Source organism: Seriola aureovittata, chromosome 11 (genome assembly GCF_021018895.1).
Source record: "Seriola aureovittata isolate HTS-2021-v1 ecotype China chromosome 11, ASM2101889v1, whole genome shotgun sequence".
Lineage (NCBI taxonomy): Eukaryota > Metazoa > Chordata > Actinopteri > Carangiformes > Carangidae > Seriola > Seriola aureovittata.
The window spans coordinates 6049722-6066399 of record NC_079374.1 but is presented as its reverse complement, the minus strand read 5'-3'; the positions used below and the strand labels follow the sequence as shown (position 1 = coordinate 6066399).

At 40.2% G+C, this 16678-nt stretch overlaps 1 protein-coding gene across 3 annotated transcripts; it reads right to left on the bottom strand.

Annotated features, from left to right (window-relative positions):
* Nucleotides 1-197: 197 nt before the first annotated feature.
* stam2 (signal transducing adaptor molecule (SH3 domain and ITAM motif) 2) lies at nt 198-15907 on the bottom strand. Of its 3 annotated transcripts, none has more exons than XM_056389876.1 (14): nt 15742-15907; nt 13904-13988; nt 13595-13670; nt 12535-12630; nt 12165-12311; nt 9145-9253; nt 8597-8795; nt 7769-7863; nt 7503-7585; nt 7324-7411; nt 7140-7194; nt 6769-6916; nt 4390-4556; nt 198-3094 (listed from the first exon to the last, which is right to left on the bottom strand). In XM_056389876.1, exons 1-14 carry the CDS (start codon nt 15779-15781, stop codon nt 2905-2907), a joined length of 1578 nt encoding a protein of 525 aa, XP_056245851.1. In that variant the 5' UTR covers nt 15782-15907; the 3' UTR covers nt 198-2904. The 3 variants fall into 3 exon arrangements, with proteins under 3 accessions (XP_056245851.1, XP_056245852.1, XP_056245853.1); XM_056389877.1 differs by having other exon boundaries at nt 198-3091; XM_056389878.1 differs by having other exon boundaries at nt 9187-9253.
* Nucleotides 15908-16678: the final 771 nt, after the last annotated feature.

The following is a 16678-nucleotide window of genomic DNA, read 5'->3' as shown; positions in this document are numbered from 1 at the left end:
CAAACCATGTCTTCTGGGTAATGATCATTTTATTTGGTTTATTCATCATGCTCAGCTGGTGATGTGTGCAGGGAACAGGAGAAGCTAATTAGGTGGACAGTTACTATTTTAATCATGTTCATTTTAATTGTATAAATGTAATTACTTCAAGGCATCCAAAGGAAATGTAGGAGAAAAAAAAAAACACCACTCATCAACACAGGTCATTTTTTTTATTTCAAAGAATATTTATATGTTTGCTCTGTTACAAAAGCAGTTTCAAAATTCTAGATAGAGGAATTTTTCCTGGAATATTTTAAATATACAGAATTATACATATCGAGCGGATTCTGAGACTGAAGTTACTCGCCAAAGCTGTATCCGTGTCATTCTTTGATTTCTACAGAAAAACAAGGCATCCAGTGGTAAATAAATGTTTACAAAGCTAAGGTGCAAAGTCAATGCCACTGACAAAACCAGGTATTTTACAATCTAATATACAGTGCCTTTAATATGAGGCGCGTAAAGGAAATATAGACAGTTCTGGCTAAAATTACAACTACGGAGCCACTGCAACAGAACTGTCGATTCTATGAAAGCTGCTCCTTAATTTTAACCCAAAATGTGAAGAAATAACAACAGTAGGTTAAAAACAAGTCTCACTTCGCTTTCTTCATATTAACAAGAACAAACGATTTCTGAACCTTTTCAAAATTTTGTTCCATTTACATTTTGCCTCGACATTAAAAGTAAAAGCAACAATCATAAGTAGAAACAATCATTACACATTCCGCAACCATGTAAATTACACACGTATGACGCCTCAATATATATAAATCAAAATACAGGCAACATCATTGGCCAGTTTGAAATTGAAGTATATTGACATGAAACATCTCAGTATTGTGCACTTGCATAAAACATAGACTCCTAACAGATGATGCTAAATGGAAGAGACCCCACAGATGAAGATTAGAGGCAGGAAGGTACAGATGTAATAATCATGAACAGATGCGTCATTTCATCAGATTGATAAACACATAAAGATCCAACTAACTACTTCTCAGTTCCTCCTAAAAATCTGACGATCCGAAAAATCAGTGTCATTTTACGAGCAAGCCCTCAAGACAGATACAAGCACGCAGAAAAAAAAACCATACCTGTGCACACATACATAGACACACACACACACACACACACACACACACACACACACACACACACACACACACACACACACACACACACACACACACAAAATGTCATCTTAAATATCTCAAATGCAACCACAGAATGCATTACAAGGCAGTGAGTTTATGGGAAAGCAAAGTTTAAACCATTTACACAAATCTAACTGTTAACATAACAGATCGGCTACAGTCATGAATGCTGGTGAGGGAGAAAAATAGTGAAGCTCCTGGCTTTTAAATAACTGCACACTGCGAGCACCTGCGACCTGTCCCCACAGATTTAATAAGTGCTGACTTTGCAGAAACACGAGCTCCCACATGAGCCCAGAATGTTTCAGTCATTCGGTGCAAACAGCACCAAAGGACAAAGAGATAGTCAGATTACACTGTACCTGCCTTCAGAGGAGTTCACCTACACGTTTAAAAACACAGATGGTAATTAAAAACTAAAAGAGAAATAACATTTTTAGGCCATGTTCACATTAACGCAGATAACTGACTCTATTTATTCTTCTTATGGATGGGTTAGATTGTAGGAATGAATTGCCCTTCTGGGATTAATAAAGTATTCTGAATCTGAGATAAATTGGAAAACGCCACTGAGGTGTTTAACGGTGTTCAACCCACACTAGCGTATCCCAGCAGAACAGCTCGGTCTTCCTTGTCCACACTACACCGCAAGTCTGGTGTTTCCAATTCTACTGACTTAGGAAAACGCACTTGAAAAGTTGCGTTTTTGTCGGCACTGCAGGCTGTCGATACCTGACACGTTTCAGCCGTGTTTGTCGGCCTTCTGTCTCACAAGCAGCTGACAGAACAGATATGCTTCAGTTTTGATCAATACACCGGCCTAAATCAGCCATGTGTAAAGGCTCGAGTGAAGGCTCGCGTTTTACTTTCAGAGAAATGTCTTGGTCTATTTTATTCTGACTTGTGCATGAAATTACATTGATCTTGCATTAGGCTATACTGGGTGCCAAAACACATCTAGTTCACAGTCGTACTGTGGCTGAAAACGTCCGGTGTTGGACCTTGACAGAGGACTGCACAGCCACTCTAAAGAAGGTCGTGTGAACAGAAGGCCAGAGAGAGAAAGAAGCATTTTTTCACATTTATCTACATTAGTGTGGACATGGTCTGACCCTCTGTTACTTCAGAAGATGACATGTTGCATGGACAGCTCAGCAATAGTTTATATGGGAGTAGTATTGTGTTGAACTGTCGATTGTGATATGCTCATTTCCATAAATTAGAAAAATAATGGCTCACTGGCTGTGCTGATGAGCAAACCCAACTCTTCTTCTGTGTTGACCTGTGACGTTTGTGAAAAGCAGCGCCGCTTTCAGTCAACCCGGAAAAAAGAAGTAGAGGACAGGAGGAAAAAAAAAAAAAAAAACCCCTGGCGCCATGTTTAGCCCCACATCCAGTAGCCGAGTCCTGACTCAGTTGCACGGCAGACCTGCGTTATACACACACACACCTCGGTTATTTCAACTCTTCTGGGGTGTGTTCAGTCCAGCACGACAGGCACAAAAACGGCCAAAGGAATGATCCTGAAGCAGTTAACAAACACACACACACACACAAATACACACACACACACACACACACACACACACACACACACACACACACACACACACACACACACACACAGTAAGCCAAATGAACACATAGCCAGCAACTGAAATATCTGAGGTGTGAATTCGTGTCAGGTCTGCTGTCAGTTGGAGTTTTACAGCAGAGGCTGTTGATAATACACCGCCTGCTGCTGCTGAGGAGCCTGGTGAGGTGGAGCAGCCACAGGATAGGACACAGGAGGCATGCTAGGGTTGTGATAGGTCGACATGTCCATGGCCACGCCCGCCTGGGGTGGGTAAGAAGCTCCAGCAGCTTGGTTGATGTACTGAGTGTTTATAGCACTGCTGTGAAGAAAATAAAGATGTGACACTTAGTACCAACAGAAAATATGGAAACCGAGTCTCAACATGTGGAAATGATAATCTCTTCTTTGCCCTCCGTTTGCATGACAAAAGGAACTATATTCAAAATCATACACAATGCAAATAAACCAGCTATACAATAAAATCCAGGGCTGGGAAAGGCTCAATCCTCTAGAATCCTTCAGTCAAACACTCTTGTGATTTCAAGCTCCTCCTCATTAAAATCAAACTAAATTTGCTGAATGTTTTTGTTTTTCTGATCTAACAGAATAATAACACAGTTCATTGCACGAAACAACATTTGCCATAATGTGGCATATGCAGTTATTGCAAAATTATTCAAATTAACATCATGATACTAATTTCGGCCCTAATACAATCAATATTAGATTTAAAGCTGTGACTTTCTCTGTGACACGCTCCAGGAATAAATATGATGAGGATCAGACAAAGTAATCAGTGTTAACAATCACTGGTACCTGTACACCAATCATCCATCCTTTTTTTCCTGCTCATGTGCTTATATCTTTTTTTGGATAAGTGACAAAAAAGCCACTTTTATAGTCTTTGAAAAAAAGCTGAATAAGCAGAGAGGTGGAGAAAGCAACTGTACATAAAAGGCAATCTGTGTTAAGCTTTTGTAGGACTGTTTACAGGAACATGGATCACTTTGTTTTTTATCATTTCTTGAATGTTGATTATAGACTGACTCACATTAAAATGTTACCCAGTAGTTATACTGGTTATACTGGCTGCATACTGCTGCTTCAATTTCATATGATTGTTCAAGAGGTGGGGTTATTATGTTAGTTGTGATTTCCTGTGCGGGAAATTGATTTACATGATGCTATTCCCCCCAAAAGCAACAAAACATACTCTATTATTATAATGAATAGTTTTGCAAAAACAACTTTGTGTTAATCCCATTTGGGAAGCCAGTTCCAATTTACTTTAATTTTCTCTAATATGATAACTTAATACATAATCAATGTCACTGACCATTTTTATCCAACACTTCAATTTTACCCTAAACTTCAAAAAAACCTCTTAGTGAAAACAAACACACAGTAGCAAAAACACAATTTCATAAAACCTCTCCACCTCTCTCTGTGTCCTCTTATCTTCCCATTATTCAAAACTAGTAGCTTGTTAATGCCAAAGGTGTGAGGTGTCCGCCAGCTTTATTTGTCACATGACATGAACTTTGTCATTATTTGTCTATGGAGTGTCTCTGCAGCGTTCCCTCTCTGACAGCCGTACAAGGGCTGCTTCCTTACCTCATGTAGGGAGGTTGAACAGCTTGGCTGTTGGGTGGGGCGGAGACGTTGGGGGGCAGTGAATGCAGTTGTCCGGACTGGTCGCTGGGCAGATTGTAAGGCTGTGTGGCAGGAACCTGGGGCATCGCTGGAGGCAGATAGGGAGCGCCGGCTGGCCCCATGTAGCCCTGAGCAGACAAGAGGGAAGGACAGTTTTAAAATACAGTTCTTCCTCATTCAGAAGGTGCAGAAAGGCTGTGCTGTCAATCATTCACCCGTCTACTGAGCGATCAACAGATCGAGAGTAACGAGGGAACCAAGTGTCAAATATAACTTGGCATCATTAACATTAATCAGTGTTTTAAGGAAAGGATAAAATAGCCAGCCTCTAGAATAAAGGATGCTGCACCTCCAACACAGAAATTTCAGAATAAAAGTACACAAAAAAAAACAAACTACCAAGCAAACAATCATACAGCAGAGAAATAAATGGTATTTAAAATGAAAAGTATTATTAGATTTCATGCCTGGTGTTATTTCTTGGCTGGATACAGTGACTTCAGACTCAAGAAAGACAGTAGGAAGTCACTGCGCCCGACCAAGAAATAGTTTGGAACATGTTGTAAAACCACAACATGTTGTTTATTTTGTTTGTTTTTTCCAGGTTAAACAAATTAGACTTAATGTGCTATTTAGTGAGCGTCAGCAGCACGGGCAAGTGTATTTTGTCCAGCCAGGGCAGCCATTTTACCCTGTTTCCAGTCTTTATGCTAAGCTAATGGTTGCTTTATATTTAACATACAGACATGACGGTGGTATCTCTCTACCTCTTGGCAAGAAAACAAATAAGTGTATTTCCCAGATGTTAAACTCTTCCTAAACCTGGAGTAAAATTACAATATTATAAAATTCAACCCCCTCAGATGCAAGTTTATAAATCCACAGAATTTCTTTCCATTTCCTCAGAAAGTTAATATCATCTCCCCGTCTCTAGGTCGACCCTGGCAATACTAATAAAAGAGAAGTCCATCACTGAATAAAATATCTGGCTACTGGGAGTTCGATACAGAATGAGAGATACAAAACACTGATGGGTGAAGTGTAGATTAATCCAGTAAGGTGCTGTTGCTGTATTATTTCTAACACATTCAAAAGATGACAGAGCACAGCTGCTGCTTTGGAAGATGATATAAATATGAATAGTATCAGGATTTTATTTTTGTAAGTACTCATGTGTGACAGAAGAACAACCTGGCAGTGCTGTGCAAAAACAAAAAAACAAGAGCTGCACTCTGGTGGTGGCCTGCCCAGTGAAGTGGACATTTTTCCAAATCTCCGAGGAGAGACAGTGACATCAGTCATTAGAGAAAACAGCCACTACCAAGGAAACCCAGGCAGCCTGCGACTCTCCAGGGAGGAAAACAAAAACAAAAAAGGCTGACTGAATGTCAAGCTATCGAGTCCAAGAAGCAAAACCAAGACAAACACACCAAACTAGGGTGTAAGAAACACAACATGAGAATAAACATTTAAAGTATAACCACTTGACTGCTCTGAATGATTTTCCTCTGCATTCGTCCTCTGTTATCCCCATGAGAAAGAGAAAAACATCAGATCGAGAGATCAATAGAATCAATAGAGAAGAGTGGGAGTCTACACAGTGTCGACACTCAATTACGCACAGTAATCGTGGGTGGGTATGCTGGTAGTTAACACACTCTAACACTTTAACAGAGAAAATGTCCAGATTTGAATCCTCTATCTATTTGAATCCAACCTCAAATTATGTATGAGTCTTTATTGACTCAGCGTGCTTCACAGGTCAGAGAGAAAATGATTACAGTGAACCCACAAGAGTCCTGAATGATTTGTTTTGGTGACCAAGCACGCCTGAGTTCAGTGTATTAATCCTAAAGAGAAATTAAGGACATTCATTTGCAAGCCTCAATTCAGCATCATGCTCATAATTGATCTGTCTTTTAGACTGGAGACACAACTACCTACAGTTTCTGCGGTTCAGTTAAATTGAACACTTTCCCAACCATCGACTGCAACTTTTTGGATTTCGTCAAATCCAAAACAAAATTCTTACCTAAGTGTCTTAAACCAGCTCTCATCTTGATTACTTTATGATGGATGCCCATGTAAACTCTATTTATCACATGAACCTGCCCCCCCGCCCTTGTCATTTTGTGCTTTGTCTTGTGTCCTTTTCATTTGGTTGTGTGCTTCTGTTTTGTGATTGATTTACTGATTCGTAGGCGTGTCGTTTCAACGTCCTTAGAGACAGCGAGTCCCTCATTCTGATAAAAGCTGCATAAATGAAATATTTAAATGAACAAGGATTAAATCATTCTTAAGGTGAGGTTTCGAGGGGAAGGTTTAGTGCATTTTTCTCACCTGCATGGCCACAGCTGAGCCGGCTGGCGCATACTGCTGCTGCATCTTGGAGTAGGACGAGTAGAACGGAGCCTCGTTCATGAGCTTGTTGTAAAGCTCCAGGGCCTCCAAAACTTTCACATTCAGCTCTGACAACTCTGAGTGCTTCCTGCAACACAGAGAGAGACATTAGTAGAACGGTCCTTGTAGAGTATAGCTTTTCTAACTGAAGCTGCTCCACCATGGTCCTCTGAAGTCTCGCTATCTTTATCTTAAGCCTCACAGCAGCTCGAATGGATGTTAGATAATGACAGACACCTAGCTGGGAATTTAACGAATCAGTATAATTCTGATAATCATAGTAGTAATAGTTCACATCTATGACACAGTACCTGTCAATCTCCTCCAGCTTCTCATCAATCATCGGGTTCATCTGTTCACATGCGCCTGTTCAATCAGATATTTACAGTTAGGGAGAGTCACAGAAACAGAGTTAGGAAACAGCAGTATAGCTAAGACCCACTGCAGTTGTCACAGGCAGAGCGACTAAATTTACACCAGCATTAAGGTTTATACCCTCCAGCTGGAGCAGCTCTAGGGAGTCCGGAGCCGGATCTGCAGGGTCTGCATTCTGCAGCAGTGCCAACGTCCTGTCCATCTTCCCCTGCAGACAGAAGGGAGCAGGTTTGGGTCGGTGGTTTGATTGAGAGGTTATTTGGGTTTGGAAATTAATGTCCACTGAGGAAATGCAGTACCTCGTCTATGAAGACAGGCTCGGGCTCAACTTTGGGTTCCAGGCTTGTCTCCTCAGGGCTGGCTGTCTTTTCAACACAAGTCACTGTAGAGGAAAAGGTAAAGTTCGATCAGCAGTTCTGAAACTAATTTCCTCCAAGTTGAAATCAGACAGATGAAGAGGATAAACCTTTCTAAAAAGGTACAGAACTTAGGCCAGAAAAAAAAGAGTGTGTGAAGCTGAAGGGACAATAATGTTCATTTTCTGATGCTGTAAAAAAATACCTACCCGTCTCTGGCTCAGCATTCAGATTGGTTGTGACAAAGTTGGAGGGGAAAAGTCCCACTCCTCTGTGGTTCTCTCCTTTCCACCAGTTTGGATCGCTGTAAACAAAACCATGAAACAGGAACAAACATCAATGCATGAGCCACACTGAGCATCTGGCTAAGGTTCACACCAGTCACAGCCATCACCGTATAAAATGTTGGATTAAATAAAAATGAATTTTCAACTTATCATATCTGGGGCTGCTCTGCTAAAGTCAGTTATTAAATCGGTTATACAGAGCTTTTTCAGGATATTAAAAATCTCGGAGTGTGTTCCTGGCTTTATTTGTGGAACAGACTTTGCCTGGGTATTTGAATAAATCTACAGTATGTGGAGCACATGCACACTGTAAATCAGGCGGGCTGTATAAAGTAATGTGTTCTTTTAAGTAAACAAGAACATAAATTAATACTTTATTTTTCACAGATGTTGGCTATGACGACCAACAAGAGGAAATCTGAGTTGATCATATCACTCAACAAAAAAAAAAAAAAACGATTTATCTCCTGTATTAAAATTCTGTGAGAATGTTAAGATTCATATTTCTTGATGCATCTTGCACATGGAAAACAAACCCTGGGACATTATGAAGTGTCTAAAAGTGGGATTTATTGCACAGGTCTTATATTAGATGCATGTAGCTGAAGAGGTAAATAAAACATGCTATGATGCATGTCTGCATTTCACAGTCTGAACAGTCTGCCACACCAGTGACCTTTTACTCTAAAACTGGTATTTTCGAGGATAAAGCGAAGCTGACTCCTGATTGGACGTGCTCTGAAACCGTACCTGTCATCCAAAACCAGAATAACTTCTCCGGTTTTGAAGGTCAACTCATTATCTTCGGCCGCTTCAAAGTCGTACAGCGCTCGCACCTTCCGGACCTCCTGCCCCCCTCCACCATTGGTGTAGTTTGGGGGGTCGGAGGTCACGGTCAGGGGCCGTGTCTCTGCCTGCTGCTTCTGCTCCTGCAAGGACAGCTCGATTGCTGCAGGAGTGAACAGAGCGGCGTGAACAGAAGAGAAGTGGAAAGGAGAAATGAGTATTTGTCAAATGTCCAACACATATGGGCTTGGCACAGACACGGGATTCATCACTTATTTATTTTATTTTTATTTCAAGAATAGAAACCGTTCTCAGAAGAGTGATTAAAGGAAGTACAACAACCCTTTGAAGTATGGGAACGTGAAATCTAGTCGATAATCAATTTACACTGTTCTACAATTTATAAAAAGGAGTATTTTTCTGAATATTGGTGCAAACTGAAAATCATTAGCCTCAAAAACACAGCACAGAAGTTGGAAATTCTGTATCTGTTGTAAAAAAATTATGCTTACATAAAGATGAGTGTAGAGCTGAATCATGGCATTTCACTTTACCTTTGGCCAGGTCGTCATCATCCAGTGCTTTGCTGGCAGCAGGTGTGCTGACCTTTGTGGTAGACCCCTGTGGTCAATATAGAAAAATAAGGTCACGTCTGTGTGTGTGTGTGTGTGTGTGTGTGTGTGTGTGTGTGTTTGTGTCTGTATACATACAGCAGGGAGTGAGACTGACAGATTTAAGACTACAAGTGAAAAACTGATTTCCAGTGGCTGCAGTGCCACCTGCAGTTCATGCTGGGGACTACACGTTGGTCAGAAACGTGGCTCTGGCCTTCAGACAGAAACACTCCACACAGCTGTCCCATTATTTTTTTGTCCAGGGTGACATGAAGCAGCTCTCATGACATGGCGATTAGGTCAAAGTGGACGAAACAGGTCAACTGGACATCACTGTCAGCTAAACAATAACTCCTGACAGTCAAATATTCACAGTGGGTGAGCTAAAGCTTAATACTGTCTGTTGGTGGAATGGAAAGTATTACAAAGGCTGCTTCAGTACAGTGTAAAGAAAATCTAACATCCCAGGAGATTTACAGATTTACAGGGTCCTGAATGCAAGCTGTCATTTACAGGGAATTCACTCACTTTTGGATCCTTCCAACAACTACACTGACATCAGTGTTTGATTAAGTGTGGATTTTATTGTGGCTGAAAAATAGCCAAGGTCGAGTCTAAAAAGATTTTTAAGTTTTAAAACAAGGGAAAAAAACATATGCTCCCTGAACCAGGCCAGACTTATAGTTGAAAATGTTTTTTATATGTTATAGTGCCCAAGAGCCCAAAAGTATCAACTGCAATTGCCTTAAACCCACTGGTAATAATCAGAGAATTACAGAGCACCAGCAAATACACAAGTAACAGATGTGAGGAGGCAAGTGCGAGTAAAGCATAGAAACAGTTGAAAGTGTGATCTGTAGGTGGACATTAAAACTGTTTGTGCCGATTGGGTGGAGTTGTCATTCCACATGAAACTAGCGCACACACCTGCTCATGCCACTTATGATGACTCTAACAGACTGTGCAGCCAGAAAACTAAATGCAACGTGTACCAACCGGCAGGTAAACAACAGGGACCGGGAGACTCATTTGTTTTACATGGCTTGATAGCAATCCAATCAAAACATGCTGGAAAGCATCCTGTCTAAAGAATGACCTTAAAGTGCAGTGGGAATAATCGGTAAAGGTAAATGCTAGGAAGCAACGCCACAGCTTGAGTCACATTACCTGCTGCTGTTTGCACATCAGCTGATGGAGATTAAATGTCATACCTGCTGCCATATGTGCCACCTGCTCTCCATTAGAGCAGGTTTCCCAACCCTTCCCACAACACAATAGGCAGCACACCGCCACCGCCAAACGTAAGAAAGTGAGAATAAAGGAGCAAATTAAATTCCATGTTCTGACTTGTCTGTTTATACTGTAAACGGATCAAATTCAGTGGCCACTTCCTTAGATACACCTCCAAAAACCAATGAAATCCACTCAACATAATGCAGTCCAGTTCAACACCGATACAAACGACGACCTCAATAATAAACATATAGTTAAATTTATACCTCTCTGACAGTGTCAATCAAAACTGGACATTATTATCTTTGAAAAGGTAGAACGTTACACAACAGAAGTAGCTACTGAGTGTATTTATCTACATTAAAAGGAGGGTTAACACGCTGATCTGCAGTATGAATGAACCCCAGTCTTCTCCACCTGCATCAGAACCTGCTCTCCCTGTTATTCAGCCAGATTAACACAGAGACCTTGTTTATTATTTACCTGTAAAGAGGGAACCAGGGCTCGTGCATGCTAGGAAATTTGTTTTAAACAAATTCAGTGCACACAAAAATTGACTGCAAGTATGAGAAAAAAGAAAGATGAAAGATGTTCTGTATCATGAATCTCGATAGACGCAGTTTGTGGTCATGTTTAACTTCATTTGTCTTTTCACTTTTTAAATAAACTCTGGAAAGTGACAAATTCAGATCATTCAACGTCTAAAGAAGCAAACACAAAAAGCTGTCAGCCACAGAGAGGATATTAAAATATCATAACTGATATAATTGTAGGTCAACTTGCTTTACGACAACCTGAGAGCAAGGTCCACTTCAACCGCTGACACAGATAAGGTGGTGACATAATGAATCACACAGACAATAGAACAGAAACCATAAGGAGCAGCTCCGTCCACTCCAATCAGAAAAGTCCTGACCTTGGGACATACACACACAAATATCCACAGAATTATGTGAAATATGTGAAGAGGAAATTCCACTGTAAGCTCCTGCCTTACAAACACAGACGGACGCGCTCCACTCGAGCTGTACCTTCACACTCGTAAGACAGCGGTCTGCAGGGAAACCATAATAACAGCCTGGAGCGAGACAACAAGTATCCACACACACTTATTATGTTGTTATCATGCATGTGGACTGCTGTAACCATAAGGGAGGGGGGGCAGGGGGCAGGGGGCAGGGGGGTGGGGGTGGAGTGATGGCTGCTGACACATCACATCTGTTGAATGACAGTCAAGTCAAGAGAGACTGTTACACATCAGCTGGGTTTAATGCTGCGAAATCTGACTATGGCTGAAATGTTTTCCTCGCCAACAGCCACTTTCTTCACCGAGTTGTTATTCACTATTGGCTTGTTGTGGTGCTGTTCAAGACGCTTTGTCATAGTTTAGTCTGTAAATGGGAGGCATCTTGGATTAGTTTCAAAGTTGGACATTTTAAGCCTTTGAGTGTTAGATAGGAAACCAGAAGTCTTTTAAAAGACTCATATGAACTTCAGTGTCGATGTGTCGTCGATCGTCTGTGCTATCCATAGAAGTAAAAGAAGATGGGGAAGATTGGGGAATACTGTGTTTTGCGAGTGTTGCAATTGTTCATTGTTTGTGTTCGTCAGGTAAAGTTACCTCACCTTTCTTCGCGTTTGTTCTCAAAAATCAGACATTCGCATTCTGTATTACATCGACATACCTGTGAGGATGCGGAGGGGAAAGTGATGCCCTCCTCTTTCAGAGACTTGATGGTGGCGCCGATTAGACTGAGCTGCGGATCCTTCTGGAAGTCTTCCGTCCACTCCACCATCAGGGCCTTTAGCTTTTCACACACCTTAGGGTGGGCCTTCAAGAGACGAGCAAAGAAACAGCTGTGGTAGCTCTCTCCAGTGTGTTTATGCCAGAAGGAGACTGTAAATACCTCTTTACTCATCATGATTCAATCTGTGACATTTCAGTTAACCTGCTTCAGAGTGCGAGGGGTCGCATATGTGAGAATCACTTGTCAAGAGCGTACAAAAAGGTGATGGACAGGTATGGCTATAAAATAGGGAATCATGAGAACATACCCTGCTGAGCACACTCCGTACTTCACTGGCAAACTCCCTTGAACAGATTTCCAAGTGGAATATTTTTCCACAGTTTGACACACAAGCACCCAGCAGCTGCAAGAAGAAGTTGAAATTGTAAAAATGAGATTAAACAGCTGGTATATACCGTATTATAGCAACAAAAACAAAATGCATTTCTACGTAGGAGGGGATCATTTCTACCACTCTCATTGCTGAATTATTCAAATCACACATTAATAGCAGGTGTTGCTTTTGTGATTATAAATGGGTCTTGATAACAAGGGGGCTTTAATTGTCTGATGAGTGAACGCACGGATCTAAAAATAGAGCAGGGCATGTGACAGTATTTGCTCATGATGACTCAGCAGAGAAAGAGCTCTCATACTTCTCATTGGAGTTAAATCCTCCCAGTATGAGATCTTCCACTTTCCTGCATGGCTTTAACAATGGGAACATTAGATCAATTACAGCTCCACTGCAGCTTAATTACATTCGGAAACACTTACTTCTTATGTCTAAACGTGACCCTCCTCAAATCGATTGACGTTTATGTTGCTTTTTTTTCTGTTGTTCAAGGAGAAATTTGTATGCTTTGGCTTTCAAATGGTTATTTTAAACATCTGCTGCAGACAGATGAAGAAAAACAGACATACGTGGGACAGGCATGGTGCTGTAGACCCATTAGTCGTTTCCATTTTGGGGAAACACTGTACATTAACACATGAACACAAGCTTTAACCCTGACAGGGTGACATTTTGAGGTTATTGTTGACGTCTTTCTTTGAGATCAATTGATTTTGTAATTACATTATTTTTAACTTCATAATGCCAATCTATGAAACATATCCATTAAAGAATTTAATACTGACTAGATCTTGGGTCCAGCTTTGGATTTCTTCTCATCCTAACTTCTTACTTTGGGCATGTTATTTGAAAATCTCTAAAGATTTCGAGCAGGTTTTACTGATGATGGTCGTTATGTTGCTGTGACAATGTCATACAACGTGCAGTAGATGTGTGTAGATTTGGTGGCATGACAGCACAGTAACAAACTCACATTGAGGGCCTGCATGGCAACATGAGGCACTTTGTGGTTGACTCTCTTCATGATGGATCTCAAGCTGTCCTTGGGTCTGGAACACAAGAGAACGGAACAGAATTCATTACTGGTTCAATAACTACTGAACAACAAGCACAGAGAAGCTCCCGTACAGGTCCTGATGATGTGTAGCCTACACTATTTTTCAAATTCAAGGTCTCATACAAATGTGATGTACTTAAATAGGCAGCAACTTAGACCACAGTGCTGCTCAATTACTAATGAGCTCTTGTTATCAAAAGGAAAATGCTTTCTTTCCCAGCTTACCCATTGGTTGTCGTCCCAATCTTATCGCAGATGTCCATAATGAGCCCCCAGTCGTCGGTTGTGTTGTTTTCATTGGTTGACTTCTCTGGAAATATGTCAAATAGGGATAGAGTGCATATGGTCCTGTGAGAATATATCTGCACTGGCATCACTTCAAACATTATGTATTCATGGGAAGACATGCCAGTGGCAGTGTGCAAGTTCTACAGTGATGAGTAGCAAGTGTCGAACTGCCACATTTTAGAACTGGTTAATGTTGCCTGTCTGTCTAAAGCTGGAAAAAATATCTGGGAGGGACCCCAAGCCCCCTACTGTTCACAGCTGTTTTATAGTGTGAACTTGCAGGGTTTCTCCAGGGAAATGTTCTGTTTTGCGATGATAAACGACCCAATCTTAAAGCATTTTAACTTGTGATCAGGTTAAACAACAGCCACACTAATCAAATGGCATGAGATTTTCTGTGTTGTAAAGCAAATCCTCTATTTTCCCTAAAAGCTAATGTTAGACAGTAGCAGAGGTGGTGTTCTTGTCAGCTGAGGTAACCCACTGCTGCTTTGAAATATGTAAGCAGGAAATGACTCATGGTTCAGCTCATGGTTAACCCTGTCATGTAACACTCATCATCATCCTGACGTTGTAACACTCAGGGTGCAAGTTAAGTGTAACAGTGCACGATTGTCTGGTCATACAAGAACTGTGGTGTTGCAGGGAGCGATAAGGTTGGTGACCTGGGAACTTTGCATAAAATGTACATGACAAGACTGTGAGAAAAGACTCAACACAAATGAGCATGTTCACACATTATAATCAAACAGACTCATGGCAGCGAAGATTTGTAACTAGTTCATTAATCAATCAACCATTTCCGAACATACTTCAGCGATTAATCATAAAATAAAAATAGATTAACCAACCAACCAACAAATTCAGTTTTCATGTGACATTTGATTACGACTGCAAGTAACCTTTATGTTTATTATCAATTAATCTGCTGGTAATTTTGTTCAATAAAATCTATTAATCATTTAGTTTAGAAAATGATCTACTCAACTTCAAATGTCTAATTTTATTTGACCAACTGTGAAAAATGCCCGAGATATTCAATTAACAATCATTTTTAACAGAGGAAAGCAGGAAATAATATTTGACAGGCTGAATTGGATTTTTTTTAACCAATTTCTCAAAATAGTTGCCGCATAATTTTCCTTCAACTGACAACTTCATTAATGAACCAATCATTTCAGCTTTCATCTGATATTTAATTAGGCTGTAAAAAAAACAATTGTGTTTATTAACAATTAATCTGAAGGTAATTTTCCTGATTAATTAATTAATCATTTACATCACATATCATTGCAAACTGAATATCTACAGGGTGTGGACTGTTGAATATAAACTGCGCTGAGCATTTTCACCATTTACAAGTATCTTATACATTTACTGATTAATCAAGATTTAAAATAACGTTCATTTTTTATCTAATCTTAAGGATAATCTCACTAAAAAAACCAATATGATCTGATTTCACATCATGTGATCCTGTACTTTCGCCAGTCACGGTTTATATGAATCAGACTTAAAGTTGGTTACAAAGCAGTCGCTTATCCTGGCTAATCAAGTGATCGATAAACTCAGTGGAAGTTGTTGACAACCTGTCGGTTTGAGAGCTACACATAAACAAAGTGAGACTGAGACTCGTGGAGGTTGTTGTTACCAAACACTGTGATGATTAAAATAAAGAACTGAAGCTAAGCTAACGTTAGCTCCAAGTGTTGTTGGCCCTGTCGTTAGCTTCCTCTGACACAGTGAAAACAACAAAGAAACACCACTTCACTTACCAACATCTTGGTCGAATGGATTCTGGGCAAATAAAGGCATGCTAGCGATTTAAAAAGGATCGGACTATTTGACGAAAGAAAGGTATGTGTGTTCTGTAAACTAACGTTTAACCTAAACAAATATCTCTTCCCTGTCCATTAAACTCGCACCAGTGGCTCTTCCGGAAACTTGGCTGCCTTCAATAATGCCTGAACAATATCTTTAAACCCCGGAGTGTAGAGGGGAAAAATACGTTTTTTTAATGTTATGTTTAGTAATTTAAAAACAATTAAATTGTTTTTAAATTACTAAAACTACAGCAGATTTACATAAAATCATAAAAAATATCCTAAACAATACTTGGCACTTGACTATAATACCTCTGTTTATACAGGTTTATATAAGTGAAATACTGACATCTAGTGGGGAAAAGAGGGAAATGAGGGTATTGAGATTTTTGATTTCATGCTGTCACAAAGTATTGGTTCTACCTCAGTGTATTAGATTTGAAATTAAACTGTGGCTATACATCTAAAGTTCTCACTTTCAGCCTTAGATAGAGGGGGGTTTACATCCATATTGGTTCAACAGTGTACACCTTGTAGATCCTCTACGCACTCACCCAATTTAGGAAAACGCAGCAGGATAATGAGCATGAACATACAAACAAGGCAACCAATAAGATTTTTTTTTTTTTTTGAAGTGAAATGTTCTTGACTGGCAGAGTTGGTCACTTGAGCTCAATCCACATGATCATATGGTTCACTTGCTGAAGATCACCCCTGGTGACCTGAATGGTTTTCACAGTCACCAGATCTCAACCCAGTTTAACAACCACTGAAGCTATTTTGGCTCAATACCTTACTAACCTTACTATACTTTATCTTGTTTTTTTCATCATTGAGATGTTTTAAGAGTCTACATTTATTTGGCTGCCACATTATTTAAAGATTCAAC